The sequence below is a fragment of the Oncorhynchus keta genome, chromosome 3 (genome assembly GCF_023373465.1).
Source record: "Oncorhynchus keta strain PuntledgeMale-10-30-2019 chromosome 3, Oket_V2, whole genome shotgun sequence".
Classification (NCBI taxonomy): domain Eukaryota; kingdom Metazoa; phylum Chordata; class Actinopteri; order Salmoniformes; family Salmonidae; genus Oncorhynchus; species Oncorhynchus keta.
Window position 1 is genome coordinate 10,242,865 of NC_068423.1, and position 16,461 is coordinate 10,259,325.

At 45.1% G+C, this 16,461-nt stretch overlaps 1 protein-coding gene across 7 annotated transcripts; it reads right to left on the bottom strand.

Annotated features, from left to right (window-relative positions):
* Positions 1-1,041: 1,041 nt before the first annotated feature.
* telo2 (TEL2, telomere maintenance 2, homolog (S. cerevisiae)) lies at positions 1,042-10,340 on the bottom strand. Of its 7 annotated transcripts, none has more exons than XR_004822509.2 (7): positions 10,082-10,335; positions 9,496-9,741; positions 8,993-9,077; positions 8,825-8,893; positions 6,642-6,726; positions 6,450-6,565; positions 1,042-2,003 (listed from the first exon to the last, which is right to left on the bottom strand). XR_004822509.2 is itself a non-coding variant. In XM_052485416.1 (5 exons), the coding sequence occupies exons 3-5, from the start codon at positions 8,995-8,997 to the stop codon at positions 1,831-1,833; spliced, it is 294 nt and encodes a 97-aa protein (XP_052341376.1). In that variant the 5' UTR covers positions 8,998-9,077; positions 9,496-9,646; positions 10,082-10,338; the 3' UTR covers positions 1,042-1,830. The 7 variants fall into 7 exon arrangements, 3 of the variants coding, with proteins under 3 accessions (XP_052341376.1, XP_035609518.1, XP_052341359.1); XR_004822511.2 differs by lacking the exon at positions 1,042-2,003 and adding an exon at positions 5,595-6,178 and having other exon boundaries at positions 10,082-10,340; XR_004822513.2 differs by lacking the exon at positions 6,642-6,726 and having other exon boundaries at positions 10,082-10,336.
* Positions 10,341-16,461: the final 6,121 nt, after the last annotated feature.

The window sequence follows — 16,461 nt, forward strand, 5'->3', positions numbered from 1 at the left end:
ATTCAGGCCAGAGTTCAATCTTGGTTAATTCAGGGAATCTTGTTTCTCATCGTCTGAGTTTTTTAGGTGCCTTTTGGCAAACTCCAAGTGGGCTGTCATGTGCCTTTTTACAGAGGAATGGCTTCTGTCTGGCCACCCTACCATAAAAGCCTGATTGGTGGAGTGCTGGTTGTCCTTCTGGAAGGTTCTACCATCTCCAGAGAGGGACTCTGGAGTTCTGTCAGAGTGACCATCAGGTTCTTGGTCACCTCCCTGACCAAGGCCCTTCTCCTCCGATTGCTCAGTTTGCCCAGGTGGCCAGCACTAGGAAGAGTCTTGGTGGTCAAAACGTATTCCATTTAACAAGACCACTGTGTTCTTGGGGACCTTAAATGCTGCAGAAATGTTTTGGTACCTTTTCCCAGATCTGTGCATCGACACAATCCTGTCTCGGAGCTCGACGGACAATTCCTTCGACCTCATGGCTTGGTTTTTGCTCTGTCGATTGTGGGACCTTATATATATTGTAATTTAATTTAATTACACTTTTTTTTAAATAGGCAAGTCAGTTAAGAACAAATTCTTATTTACAATGACGGCCTACCCCTGCCAAACCCTAACCGAGACGATGATGGGCCAATTGTGCGCCGCCCTATGGGACTCCCAATCACGTCCGGTTGACTCCTCTTGCACTGAGATTCAGTGCCTTAGACCGCTGCACCACTCGGGGGAGCCCCCGAGTGACAGGTGTGTGCCTTTCCAAATCATGTCCAATCAATTGAATTTACGACAGGTGGGCTCCAATCAAGTTGTAGAAACATCTGAAGGATGATCAATGTGAACAGGATGCACCTGAGCTCAATTTCGAGTCTCAAAGCAAAGGTCGGAATACTTATGTACATTTTTTATTTGTAATACATTTGCAAAAACGTCTAAAAACCTATTTGTGCTTTGTCATTATGGGGTATTATGTGTAGATTGAATCGGGGAAAAAAGTATTTCATCCATTTTAGAATAAAAGCTGTAAAGTAACAAAATGTTTAAAAAGTCAAGGGGTCTGAATATTTTCCAAATGCACTTTATATTCATATTGAAGTTTCTGTTTGAATTCTGTACATTTGATTTGAGGACACCACAAAATGTATGAGATTAACATTCAGTCCATCACATGTGCGACATGAAGTGTTGCAGATTGTGTACCTTTGCTTGTCAGAAAAATACAATATTCTTCATTCTACTCAGGAGGGCAAGGCTTTGTAAGTGTTCGGCGCCCTAAATGGTCCTGAAACATAAAGAAGCCCGGAGCAATTTACCTAGCCTGGTCCCAGATCTGTTGGTGCCGTCTTGCCAACTACTTGACACTCATTGTCACAGCAAACATGAGAACAGAAACATAGTGGCACCCGTGCAACTGAGCTAGTGCTTTCTCTTTTTCTTTTAAATACATGACACTTCCTTTTCAGGCAGCAGAAAATAATCTTCCAAAAAATATCTTGTTGAAGTACACAACTATGTCCACATTACGCATGGTCTTTCTCCGGGATAAGGATGCGCAGAAAAGAGAGCAAAAAGTCATCCTCCACACAAACGTTTTAATACATGTCATTCATCTCTCTCTTTCCTTTGGCTTGGCATTCATTCGTTCCAGGGTATGGTGGGCCAGCCGCACCTGCAGCTCTAACTAAAAGGACGTCCTTCAGTGTCCAGGATCCAGGATCCGTAACATCCTCGGGCCCTCTGCCAGCCAGTTCCTAGTGGCAAGCATCATTTGTAATCCTCTCACAACCAGTGTCCCAAGGCAGTCACTACCAGTACACCGGCAGTGACAACCAAAACACTGGCTGTTGCCGTTTATGCACCAGCGGGATAGGACTTCAAGGTCCACTGTGTATCATCATGTCGTGATCGTGACGGCAGGCCCAGTGGAGCAGGGTCCAATCCAGTCTTCAGGCTATTCTCCAGCAGCACCAGGCTCTGCACGGCCAGGTTCCCGCAGTCTCCATCAGGGTCCCCTTCAGCTACATCTGTCAACAGCACCACAGGTTGGACCATTACAATCGTCATTATCATAAACAGGTAGACATAAAACATAAGGAGCAATGAGCTGTTCAAGCAATATATTTTTAAAGGCCCCTACCAGAGGGCAATTTGACGTAATTCCTGTCCAATAGCAGAAATTGTCCTTTAGGTTCCACCTACGAAGAATGACGCAGGCTGCTAATACACATGGGTGATTTCCACGTGGACTGGAGAAATAACAACAAGTAGTGCACTGACAGCTGTCAGTGTAGCTAGCTAGCATGCTAACCTTATCTAGGTAACTAATGTTATCTGTTGTTGCTATACCTTATTTAAAAGATTATCCAGCTAGGCTATGGCTGGCTCTTGAGCTGGATTTGTCATAAGCATGTGGGAAAACTTCGCAACAGACGGATAGGGGAAACCAGTATCTTTGACATTGCTATCTATGGTTATCTCAAAAAGTGTTTTTCTACATTGTAATGGACACGGTGATGATGCCATGGTTCTCACAGCTAGGGGAAGTGAAATGATAGGGTACAACAGTGTTTCCCAACCCTGGTCCTCGAGTACCCCCAACAGTACACATTTTTGTTGTAGCCCTGGAGAAACGCAACTCCTTCAGCTCATTGACAGCTTGATGATTAGTTGACAAGTTGAATCAGGTGTGCTTGTCCAGGGTTACAATAAAAAGGTGTACTGTTGGCAGCACTCGAGGACCAGGGTTGGGAAACAATGGGCTACAATAACTGCTCATAATGCTCGCCGCAAGTGATATGTAACAACACCCTGAGCACATCAGACACAAAACACCAATAGTTGATGTAACAACAGCACAAAATAGATAAACAAGTTTGTGAAATCTTCTTTTGCAGGTGCCTTTTCAGTGTAAAGTGTGATTTCTAGCTGCACCACTCAATGCAGTGGAGCATGGTCAAAACCATTCATCTTGGGGCGACAGGGGGAGCGGGGTTCCGAAATTCAATCAATCATATACAGACTAGAGCAAAAATAAGTAAAACTTAAGTGACTATACATAGATAATAAACAGCTAGTAGCAGCAGTGTACAAAACAAATGGAGGGGGAGGTGTCAATGTAAATGGTCCGGTGGCCATTTTATTAGTTGTTCAGCAGTCTAATGGCTTGGGGGTAGAAGCTGTTAAGGAGCCTTTTGGTCCTAGACTTGGAGCTCAGGTACCGCTTGCCACGTGGTAGCAGAGAAAACAGTCTTTGACTTGGGTGACCGGAGTCTGACAATTTTATGGGCTTTCCTCTGACACTGCCTACTATATAGAGTTGAAGTCAGAAGTTTGCATACACCTTAGTCAAATACATTTAAAAATACTTTCACAATTCCTGACATGTAATCCTAGTAAAATGTTGCTATCTTAGGTCAATTAGGATCTCCACTTTATTTTAAGAATGTGAAATGTCAGAATAATAGTAGAGAGAATAATTTATTTCAGCTTTTATTTCTTTCATCACATTCCCAGTGGGTCAGAAGTTTACATACACTCAATTCGTATTTGATAGCATTGCCTTTAAATTGTTTAACTTGGGTCAAACGTTTCAGGTAGCCTCCCACAAGATTCCCACAATAAATTGGGTGAATTGTGGCCCATTCCTCCTGACAGAGCTGATGTAACTGAGTCAGGTTTGTAGGCCTCCTTGCTCGCACACGCTTTTTCAGTTCTGCCCACAAATGTTCTATAGGATTGAGGTCAGGGCTTTGTGATAGCCACTCCAATACCTTGACTTTGTTGTCATTAAGCCATTTTGCCACAACTTTGGAAGTATGCTTGGGGTCATTGTTCATTTGGAAGACCCATTTGTGACCAAGCTTCAACTTCCTGACTGATGTCTTGAGATGTTGCTTCAATATATCCACATAATTCTCCTCCCTCATGATTCAATCTTTTTGTGAAGTGCACCAGTCTTTCCTGCAGCAAACCACCCCCACAACATGATGCTGCAACCCCCCGTGCTTCACAGTTGGTATGGTGTTTTTGGCTTGCAAGCCTCCCCCTTTTTCCTCCAAACGTAACAATGGTTATTATGGCCAAACAGATCCATTTTTGTTTCATCAGATCAGATGACATTTCTTCAAAAAGTGCGATATATGTCCACATGTGGAGTTGCAAACCGTAGTCTGGCTTTTTTATGGCGGTTTGGGGCAGTGGCTTGTACCTTGCTGAGCGGCCTTTCAGGTTATGTCGATATAGGATGCATTTTACTGTGGATATAGAAACTTTTGTACCTGTTTCCTCCAGCGTTTTCACAAGGTCCTTTCCTGTTGTTCTGGGATTGATTTGCACTTTCGCACCAAAGTACGTTCAATCATAAGTGAAATAATCTGTCTGTTAACATTTGTTGGAAAAATTACTTGGGTCATGCACAAAGTAGATGTCTTAACCAACTTGCCAAAACTATAGTTTGTTAACAAGGAATGTGTGGAGGGGTTGAAAAATATGTTTTAATGACTCCAACCTAAGTGTATGTAAACTTCCAACTTCAACTGTAGGTCCTGGATGGTAGAAAGCTGGGCCACACGCACTACCCTCTGTAGCGCCTTACAGTCAGATGCCAAGCAGTTGCCATACCAGGCGGTGATGCAGCCGGTCAAGATGCTCTCAATGGTGCAGCTGTAGAACTTTTTGAGGATCTGGGAACCCATGCCAAATCTTTTCAGTCTCCTGAGGGGGAAAAGGTTTTGTTGTGCCCTCTTCACGATTGTCTTGGTGTGTTTGGATCATAATAGTTTGTTGGTGATGTGAAACTCTCAACCCGCTCCACTACAGCCACGTAGATGTTAATGCAGGCCTATTCAGCCCTTCCTTTACCCGTAGTCCACGATCAGCTCCTTTGTCTTGCTCACATTGAGGGAGAGGTTGTTGTCCTGGCAACACACTGCCAGTTCTCTGACCTCCTCCCTATAGGCTGTTTCATTGTTGTTGGTGATCAGGCCTACCACTGTTGTGTCGTCAACAAACTTAATGATGGTGTTGGAGTCGTTTTTGGCCACGCAGTTGTGGGTGAACAGGGAGTACAGGAGGGGACTAAGTACACACCCCTGAGGGGCCCCAGTGTTGAGGATCAGCATGGCAGACGTGTTGTTGCCTACCCTTACCACCAAATTTGCTCATTGGCCCAGGCAGCCAAGTGTAGAGTACAGCGAAAAGCTGTAGCTAGAGACGGAGAAGAAAGCAAGACACCCCACTTTCGGTTGTTTTTTTTCTGGTTCAATGAAAGTCAATGAACTAAGTAGATCAGACCCAGTTGCTATTGCATTGGTGTCTATGGGAGACCCATTCCGTTAAGTAGACTGGAACTGACAATTATTTTCAATGTTATTTTCAATGTTGAATGGCCTGAGGGAACTCTCTTCATTTATCCACCATCTTTGATCTATTAGATCGATGATCTATTATATTGCTCAGCTCAGATGCAACTCGCAAACTTCGCAGATGTTCCTGATTACTAAACAATGCCGTGATGGTGGGTGGTATCATTCAAATAAAACCTAGCCCTGAAACTAAACGTCGACTCTCAAAGAATTTACACATAATTTCATAGGAAAATGAAGCGGTTTAGTCACTTCAAGCCTGAAATATCATACTTTGACTAAAACGATGACTTAATGACTTACATCGTTGTGCAATATCATGGGTAAGCTCTGGCCATCATTTTCCAGCTCAAAAAAGTGGAATTCTACTGGTGTGGCCATTTAAACGCAAGGCTACATTTAACACAGTTGATTCACATTGAAAACATGTACATTAAATTAAAGTTTCCATGATCCTGCAATTTGAACATTTCTAGCATACGTGTAGACTCTTCTGGACTATTGGTAATATCCTTGGGAGAATTTAAATTCCCATTGATAAGTGAACGATGTCACCGACAAAACTTTGCAGGACAGGATATCCTGGATTCCCTGACTGACGCACACTGAGCAGCTGCATGAACATGTGGACAGTGCTCTTTTTAACCACATTCTCCCCAAAGATTGCAGAGTGCAGTGTGGAAATGGCAAAGAGACACGTAGATGACCACTGCTTCGAGCTTTTTAGCGCCAGTGGCGGCTTAAGCATCATCCTAGTGGGTGCTGCCCATTAGTAGAGGAGTACGCCTACAAAGTCCCGTGTGGATGCAGAGAAGCTGAAGAGGACTGAGGATCACCTGGGGACCAGAGAGCAATTTAACATGACTCAGGCTGGTACCTGAACTAACCTCTCCCGGTACAACATACCAGCAGCCAACTGAATGATCATCATTCACTGCAATTCAGCTCTTAGCTGCCAAATATGGCCTACATTTAATATTCATAATAAACTACTACTAGTAGTAGTTCCTGAATTGGCTGGGTAAATTAACTGCAACTCCGCCCAATATGTTGAGATTCAGTAGGCTGGTCTCTACTACTGCATGTAGTAGCTATATTCTGTCTCACCTGCCAGCCATGCTCTTGTCTCAAATAGCTGATCACGGAGCTCCACCAGCAAACTCTGACTTGGCATGCTCAGAAAGACAGAGCAGACAGCAAACAGGACTCCTTGTCGCACCATCCTGTGTTAGGAATAAAGAGGTTGGGTAAGCCATAGACCAATTGGACGAAAAACGAATACAGTTTCCTATTTATGACCTGTGTTCAGATTTACTCGCTGGTCAACGCGGTAGCGTACAGCCCAGGCAAAGTCCAACAGAGCTCTGCCCATCTAAGTGGCCACCTGCAAAACACCAGACACCCCATTGAATCGCATAGTCAAGTCCCGGCAATGGGGACATTGTCTGAGGCGACACCAGAATACGCAGTAGGGAATGATGGACATGTTTAAGACACCTCACTCAGTCACATACTAGTTTAGTCACAACAAGGGTGGCTTCTTATGAGGACACACCAGGAGAATGCACACACAGTGCATTCGGTAAAGTATTCAGATCCCTTGACTTCTTCCACATTTTATTACGTTACAGCCTGATTCTAAAATGTATTAAATTACTTTTTTACCTTATCAATCTACACACGATACCCCGTAATGACAAAGTTAAAACAGGTTTTTAGAAATGTTTGCTAATAATAATAATTCTTATATTTTAAATACCTTATTTGCATAAGAATTGAGACCCATACTCTGAATGATGCCCGCAACACCCTTCCCTCTGCCACGGGCCTATCACCCTTCCCTGCTCTGCCACGGGCCTATCACGCTTCCCTGCTCTGCCACGGGCCTATCACCCTTCCCTGCTCTGCCACGGGCCTATCACCCTTCCCTGCTCTGCCACGGGCCTATCACCCTTCCCTGCTCTGCCACGGGCCTATCACCCTTCCCTGCTCTGCCACGGGCCTATCACCCTTCCCTGCTCTGCCACGGGCCTATCACCCTTCGAGTGTTCCCCAGGGGATCAGCCCCCGCTCTTCCCTGAGCAGGAAGAGGAGGTCGGCATACCTTCTGCCCAGATGTTTGTCCGGCGTTGTCATCATACCTGGAGGATACCCGGCTACTCGGTATCGTCTCGGGCAGAAGGTATGACTCTACACCCGGGATCTCGCAAACTGTCCCCGCGGCTTCTCGGCCCTTTCCCCATCTCCAAGGTCAATAGTCTCTCTGCTGTTCTTCTTCTGTTGCCCCGTACCCTTCGTATACACCCCACCTTTCATGTGTCCTGTATCAGGCCCGTGTCTCACAGTCCCTTGTCTTCCATTTCCAGGCCCACCCCTCCTTCCTGTGTTGTCGATGGTCATCCAGCGTACATGGTGAGACGTCTCCTGAGGGTTCGACCACTGGGCAGGGCTTTCCAGCACCTGGTTGACTGGGAGGGTTATGGCCCGGAGGAGAGGTGCTGGATCCCCATTAGAGACATCCTGGACCCAGCCCTCATCGCCGACTTCCACCGCCCAGGTAGAACGCCAGGTGGCGCCCCTAGGGGGGGGTACTGCCTGCCTTCCTGTACCTTTGTCCCTATCTGGATTTCTGACCTCTGCCTGACCTGACCCTGACCCTGCCTGCCGTCCTGTACCTTTGTCCCTATCTGGATTTCTGACCTCTGCCTGACCTGACCCTGACCCTGACCCTGCCTGCCGTCCTGTACCTTTGTCCCTATCTGGATTTCTGACCTCTGCCTGACCTGACCCTGACCCTGACCCTGCCTGCCGTCCTGTACCTTTGTCCCTATCTGGATTGCTGACCTCTGCCTGACCTGACCCTAACCCTGAGCCTGCCTGCCGTCCTGTACCTTTATCCCTATCTGGATTGCTGACCTCTGCCTGACCTGACCCTGACCCAGAGCCTGCTTGCCGTCCTGTACCTTTGTCCCTATCTGGATTGCTGACCTCTGCCTGACCTGACCCTGACCCTGAGCCCGCCTGCCGTCCTGTACCTTTAACCCTATCTGGATTGCTGACCTCTGCCTGACCTGACCCTGACCCTGAGCCTGCCTGCCGTCCTGTACCTTTGTCCCTATCTGGATTGCTGACCTCTGCCTGACCTGACCCTGACCCTGACCCTGACCCTGCCTGCCGTCCTGTACCTTTGTCCCTATCTGGATTGCTGACCTCTGCCTGACCTGACCCTAACCCTGAGCCTGCCTGCCGTCCTGTACCTTTGTCCCTATCTGGATTGCTGACCTCTGCCTGACCTGACCCTGAGCCTGCCTGCCGTCCTGTACATATGTCCCTATCTGGATTTCTGACCTCTGCCTGACCTGACCCTGACCCTGACTGCCGTCCTGTACCTTTGCCTCTCTTGCTGTAATAAACATTGTTACTTCGACACGGTCTGCATCTGCGTCTTACCTTATCCTGATACTTACTTGTTGTACACTCACCTATATAAATAATGACCTTCTCTCACTATCCTGTGCCAGGTAGCCGAGAAGAATCCTTAACACATGAGTCTGGAAGAAAATAAGATGACGACTTCTGCTAATACAGAGGCTTTTCCAATCCCAACAATGACAGATTGACTGGACTCATAGTCGAATTCACTTTCTCACCTCATACTTGTATTGAAGCAGCAGCAGTTTACAGGTGACGACAAACTGGGCCTTTTTGTTCTTCAACACCAGGTTCTCCATGATCCTGGACAGAGCATCAGGCCGAGGGGAAAAAGAAGACTTAAATTGCAAAAGAAAGATAAATACTTTTTTTGACACCTTTCGATAACCTCAAGCCATCTCCCTTTCTCTCAGCGTTTGACAGCCTGCACCAGCCCAGTGAGCACACTCTAGCCAACGGCTTCTAGCACAGCCTCTGCCACACCATGTCTGAACGCGTGCAGGAGGAGAGGCGAGGGGCCATAACCCCAAATACCATGTCCCTGAACACAGGCCTTGCCCAGTGCCTTGGCCGAAAAATGTCAGGGAGCAGTATTTTCCATCTGGGAACAACAGTGTATTGACAGTGAGTGACACACATAATAACATACATTTCCGATAGGACAGTTAAAGTTAAAACAGAATGTACTATCTTCTGCAATATATAAAGTAGACATACAAACCTCTCAGAGCCTGGCAGGTTCTCTCCAGTGTGGTGAGCATTCCTCTGGCCAGTAGTAGGTTGTACGGCTGGGGGAGGAAGAGGTTCTTGTTGTGGTGGTGCAACTGGTTGGCAGTCAGGTCAGGCAGAGCCACCAGTCGCGGACCAGTCACCTGACAGCGGGACCACAGTAGGACTGTCAGAGGACCGCTCTGAAGGAACCCGCTCTAGGATGCTAACCAAACGGTCCAGACCTGCACTGGGGCTGCTGGAGATAGATCACTCACACACACACACACACACACACACACACACACACACACACACACACACACACACACACACACACACACACACACACACACACACACACACACACACACACACACACACACACACACATGTACGAGATGAGTATATCATCATCACACAGGTCCCCACCAGTTAAGACACAGTTCTTCATAGTATCCAATAGCCCCATTGTATTGACTGTCAATGCATTGTAATGCAATTTTCCTTCCATTCTCGCTGTAACAGGGAATGTGTAAACAGCCCAGACGTTTTGTTTAAACGTCAACAATCATCGCTTTCAATAGGGTTTAGCAAACCTGTCACGAGTCCGACCGAGGGTGTTTCCCCTTCCCGGGCGGGTGGCGCTCGGCGGTCGTCGTCACCGGCCTATTAGCTGCCACTGATTGTTTTTCCTCCCCCTCCTTGTATGTTTAGTGGTAGCACCTGTTCATGTTTAATTAGTTTGTCTTTATTAGACAGCCGGCCCGCCTGGTTGTTGTGCGGGATTATTTCTATGTAACCTTCGGCTCTGTTGTAGAGGTACGTGTTAGTGCCTGGTCGTGATTTTTTTTTCCATTGTACTTTTTGATTCCCTGTGGTTGGGAACGTAACTTTTGTGAGCACCCTGTGGTGCGTTGGTGCTATTAAAAGACGCACAGCATTGAACTCTGTCTCCTGCATTTGACTCCACACCCACGACACCCGGAGCATTACAAAACCTTTGGAACTTTAATACCACTGAGAGTGTATGAAGTGTATCTTTTGTATTTGTAAAATTCTTTCTTGATGATATGAAGTTCCAAATGTTTCCAAAACCGTCTTGCAAGCGAGGATTAACATTAAGACATAGCGTTGGGACTGTTGTACACATTGGCCGCGCTGAGGTCCATGGCTCTAATAATAATCCGAGAGTGCTAGTAGGACCAAGTATACACTATCAACATCTCCCAACATGTTTCTCACCTCACTGCGACGATAACATCCATCAGCACTAACACAATTCTGTGCGCTGGGCAGCGGAAAGAAGCTGGAACCAATCAGCATTGATGTCAATGATGAGAAACTGTAGGGCCTGGGTGTAGTGGGCTCGACTGAACTCTGCTCGCTGAGTTGAGGGGATTGTACTCTGAGACTCACTTTCCAGGTAACTGGTTAGTGTGTGTAGAGCTTTGGTCACCTCCTTTTCTTTGGAGGTATTGAGAGTTCAGACACATTGGCCCACTGAGCGTTGGACAACATCTGGGATTAGGGACTGCGTCCCTCAACTGCACCTGGTCGGGACAAGATGAGCTTCAATGCATACATTATCTATGTTAGATAATAGATCATGTGTTCTAACTTCTATCACTACTTTCAAATAACTTAGCTAGCTCGTTACCTAGCTACATATTAAATATATCTAACAAAAATATAAACGCAACATGTAAAGTGTTGGTCCCATGTTTCATGAACTGAAATTAAAGATCCCAAAAATGTTCCATACGCACAAAAAGCTTATTTCTCTCAAATTTTGTGCACAAATTTGTTTAAATCCTTGATAGTGAGCATTTCTCCTTTGCCAAGATAATCCATCCACCTGACAAGTGTGGCATGTCAAAAAGCGGATTAAACAGCATGATCATTACACAGGTGCACCTTGTGACAATAAAAGGCCACTCTAAAATGTTCTGTTTGTTCACACAACACAATGCCACAGATGTCTCAAGTTTTGAGGGAGCGTGCAATTGGCAAGCTGACTGCAGCAATGTCGACCAGAGTTAATTTATCTACCATAAGCCGCCTCCAACATAATTTCAGAGAATTTGGCAGTAGGTCCAACCGGCCTCACAACTGCAGACCACGTGTAAGCATACCAGTCCAGGACCTCCACATCCGGCTTCTTCACCTGCGGGATCGTCTGAGACCAGCCATCAGGACAGCTGATGAAACGGATAAATATTTCTGTCTGTAATAACGCCCTTTTGTGGGGGAAAACTCATTCTGATTGGCTGGGCCTGGCTCCCAGGTCCACCCATGACTATGCACCTACCCAGTCATGTGAAATACATAGATTAGGGCCTACTGAATTTATTTCAATTGACAGATTTCCTTATATGAACTGTAACTCAGTAAAATCGTTGAAATTGTTGCATTTATATTTTTGTTCAGTACACATACATTTGGTAACAGCATAATGAGATTTTATTTAAGTTACTACTGACAGCCCAATCCCATAATAGCTATTATTGGACCAATTGCTATTGACATTCACACATACATCAACAGAAGAGGTCCCACGTGGGGATACTAGTGATAGACACTTGATAGGCACTCACCTGAATGTTTAGCTTGCTAGCCAGTAGCCACCATTAGGCAGCCTGACAGGTTGTATTTCCACACCGTGGGTGATAAATGACACATTTTAAATTGTTTGAAGCAGTGAAAGAACATAAATGAACAAATACTACAGCTGAAAACAAGCTAAGGTTCAAATTGCTTGAAAAAGTAATTATTTATTATCCTAACTAGCTAGTAATAGCTAGCTATTTTTCACGGTGGTAGAAATCGCCTCCTGTGCTCAATGAGTGCGCTAAAAAAATACATCCTTACTGAATAAAAGTACGTACTGTGTATGAAGCAAGGGACGTTTAGGGTGATGGTTTTTTAAATAGCATTCATGTTGGTAACAATTCAGAGTTTTTAATTCAGAGTTTTAATTTATTCTGAATTAACCTGAATTGAAAACACAAATAAACATACTAGGTGCATTTAGCATAAGCAATATTCAACATCTTTATTTGTACAGCGGTAGGCTACTTTGATCGATATAAAAAATACATATACAATTATATGATAATATTGTACTGGTCATATAGAAACCTCAATATTGTACTAATGATTTTTTATTGAACAATCCTCTACCAGCGTTATCAAGTGAAGTGGCCAAACCGTATCTCTCCTCCTCAGAACTCTGCAATGATGCCAAAGTACATCGATAAAAGACAGTACTGTGCAGTCGTCTTCATCAACCCGGCCAAGGCTTTCGACTCTGTCAATCACAACATTCTTATCGGCAGACTCAATAGCCTTGGCTTCTCAAATGACTGCCTCTCCTGGTTCACCAACTACTTCTCAGATAGAGTTCAGTGTGTCAAATCGGAGGGCCTATTGTACCTCTGGCAGTCTCTATGGGGGTGCCACAGGGTTCAATTCTCGGGCCGACTCTTTTCTCTGTAAATATCAACGATGTCAAATCAAATCAACGTTTATTTGTCACAGTGTCACTGAATACAGTGACAGGTGTGCAGGGAGCACTGGTTGGTGGGACACAATGGAGATAGCCCAATTGAGGTAGTATGGACATGAATGTATAGTTAAAGTGACTATGCATATATGATAACAGAGAGTAGCAGCAGCGTAAAAAGAGGGGTTGGGGGGGCACACAATGAAAATAATCCAGGTAGCCATTTGATTATTTTTTCCTCTGGTTGCACATGTTGCTCTTGCAGCTGGTGATTCTCTGATCCACCTATACGCAGGAAACACCATTCTGTAAACATCTGGCCCTTCTTTGGACACTGTGCTAACAAACCTCCAAACGAGCTTCAACGCAATACATCACTCCTTCCGTGGCCTCCAACTGCTTTTAAATGCTAGTAAAACTAAGTTTTTATATATTTTTTCATTTCACCTTTATTTAACCAGGTAGGCTAGTTGAGAACAAGTTCTCATTTGCAACTGCGACCTGGCCAAGATAAAGCATAGCAGTGTGAACAGACAACACAGAGTTACACATGGAGTAAACAATTAACAAGTCAATAACACAGTAGAAAAAAAGGGGAGTCTATATACAATGTGTGCAAAAGGCATGAGGAGGTAGGCAAATAATTACAATTTTGCAGATTAACACTGGAGTGATAAATGATCAGATGGTCATGTACAGGTAGAGATATTGGTGTGCAAAAGAGCAGAAAAGTAAATAAATAAAAACAGTATGTGGATGAGGTAGGTAAATAGGGTGGGCTATTTACCAATAGACTATGTACAGCTGCAGCGATCGGTTAGCTGCTCAGATAGCTGATGTTTGAAGTTGGTGAGGGAGATAAAAGTCTCCAACTTCAGCGATTTTTGCAATTCGTTCCAGTCACAGGCAGCAGAGTACTGGAACGAAAGGCGGCCAAATGAGGTGGTGGCTAAGTGCATGCTCTTCAACCGATTGCTGCCCGCACCCTCCCGCCTGACTAGCATCACTACTCTGGACGGTTCTGATTTAGAATATGTGGACAACTACAAATACCTAGGTGTCTGGTTAGACTGTAAACTCTCCTTCCAGACTGACATTAAGCATATCCAATCCAAAATTAAATCTAGATTCGGCTTCCTATTTTGCAACAAAGCCTTCTTCACTCATGCCACCAAACATACCCTCGTAAAACTGACTATCCTACGGATCCTTGACTTCGGTGATGTCATTTACAAAATAGCCTCCAACACTCTACTCAGCAAACTGGATGCCATCTGTTTTTTCACCAAAGCCCCATCTACTACCCACCATTGCGACCTGTATGCTCTCGTTGGCTGGCCCTCACTAAATATCTGTCGCCAAACCCACTGGCTCCAGGTCATCTATAAGTCTTTGCTAGGTAAAGCCCAGCCTTATCTCAGCTCACTGGTTACCATAGCAACACCCACCCTTGGCCCTCGGTTCAGCAGGTATATTGCACTGGTCATCCCCAAAGCCAACATTTTCTTTGGCCGCCTTTCTCTCCCTTCTCTGCTGCCAATGACTGGAATGAATTGCAAAAGTCTCTGAAGCTGGAGTCTTATATCTCCCTCTCTAATTTTAAGCATCAGCTGTCTGAGCAGTTTACAGATCACTATACCTGTACACAGCCAATCTGTAAATAGCACACCAACTATTTATTGCCTACATCCCTACTCTTCTACATTTGCACATACTGTACATAGATTTTTCGATTTTTCTTTTCTATTGCGTTATTGACTGTACGTTTGTTTGTGTGTAACTCTGTGTTGTTGTTTTTGTCACACTGCTTTGCTTTATATTGGCCAGGTCGCAGTTGTAAATGAGAACTTGTTCTCAACTGGCCTACCTGGTTTAAATAAAGGTGAAATAAAAAAATAAAAGAATCCATTCTTGGGTTAATATCCATGAACCGTTGGACTGTTAACCGCACACTTCCCAAGCCTATACCATCCACAGGGACCACTGGTATACTTCCCACCATCATGACTTCCATCAGAGGACACACAGGCCCCATCTGTTCCAACACACACTCGTCATACTGTAGGTGGTGGTCTGTGGTACCTTTATCGGTGGTGGTGAGAATGAAGCCCCCTGATACTGTACGGTAGTGATCTCCATGGGACAGGGTATAATTGTAGAAATTGCCCTACTGTTGCTCAGTATGAGAGGATGGTGTGTAGTCAGTAAAGCTAAGACTGTGCTGTTTCCAGGGGGCATAGCCTTGTTGTGGGCTCTGGTAGTACATGTGCAAAGCCTGCAGGTGGGGGTGATGGATTGGAGATGGATTGAGCCAGTATTATTGAAAAGGCTGATAGTTTTAAATTGAACCTTTATTTAACTAGGCAAATCAGTTAAGAACCAATTCTTATTTACAATGACGGCCTAGAAACAGTGGGTTAACGGCCATGTTCAGGGGCAGAATGACAGATTTGTACCTTGTCAGCCCGGGGATTCGAGCTAGCAACCTTTCAGTTACTGGCCCAACACTCTAACCACTAGGCTACCTGCCTCCCCATAGTGGGAAACGGCAGGGACCTGGCTGGAGAGGTTCTGGTTCTTGGGATGGAGAGGGTATCCATAGGTCAGGGGAGTGGGTGATAAAGAAGGAAAGGCTTCCTCTGGATTGAATGGGCAACACAAGAGAGAGAGCTAAGGCCAAGCCATTGTATTAGACAACGTTGTTTTATATTCAAAACTTAGAGACAGTGCTTTCGGAAAGTATTCAGATCCCTTGCCTTTTACCACATCTTGTTACGTTGTTCTTCCTCATCAGTCTACACACAATACCCCATAATGACAAAGCAACATTTTAGCACATTTATAAAAAATAATAAACAGAAATACCTTATTTACATAAGTATTCAGACCCTTTGCTATGAGACTCAAAATTACACTCAGGTGCATCCTGTTTCCATTGATCATCCTTGAGATGTTTCTGCAACTTGATTGGAGTCCACCTGTGGTAAATTCAATTGATTGTATATGATTTGTAAAGGCACACACCTGTCTATATAAGGTCCCACAGTTGACAGTGCATGTCAGAGCAAAAACCAAGCCATGAGGTCGAAGGAATTGTCGTAGCTCTCCGAGACAGAATTGTGTCGAGGCACAGTTCGGGAGAAGGGTACCAAAAAATGTCTGCACCATTGAAGGTCCTCAAGAACACAGTGGCTTCCATCATTCTTAAATGGAAGAAGTTTGGAATCACCAAAACTCTTCCTAGAGATGGCCGTCCAGCCAAACTGAGTAATCGGGGGAGAAGGGCCTTGGTCAGGGAGGTCACCAAGAACGCGATGGTCACTCTGACGGAGCTCCAGAGTTCCTCTGTAGAGATGGGACAACCTTCCAGAAGGACAACGATCTCTGTAGCACTCCATCAATCAGGCCTTTATGGTAGGGTTGCCAGATGGAAGTCACTCCTCAGTAAAAGGCACATGACAGCCCGATTGGAGT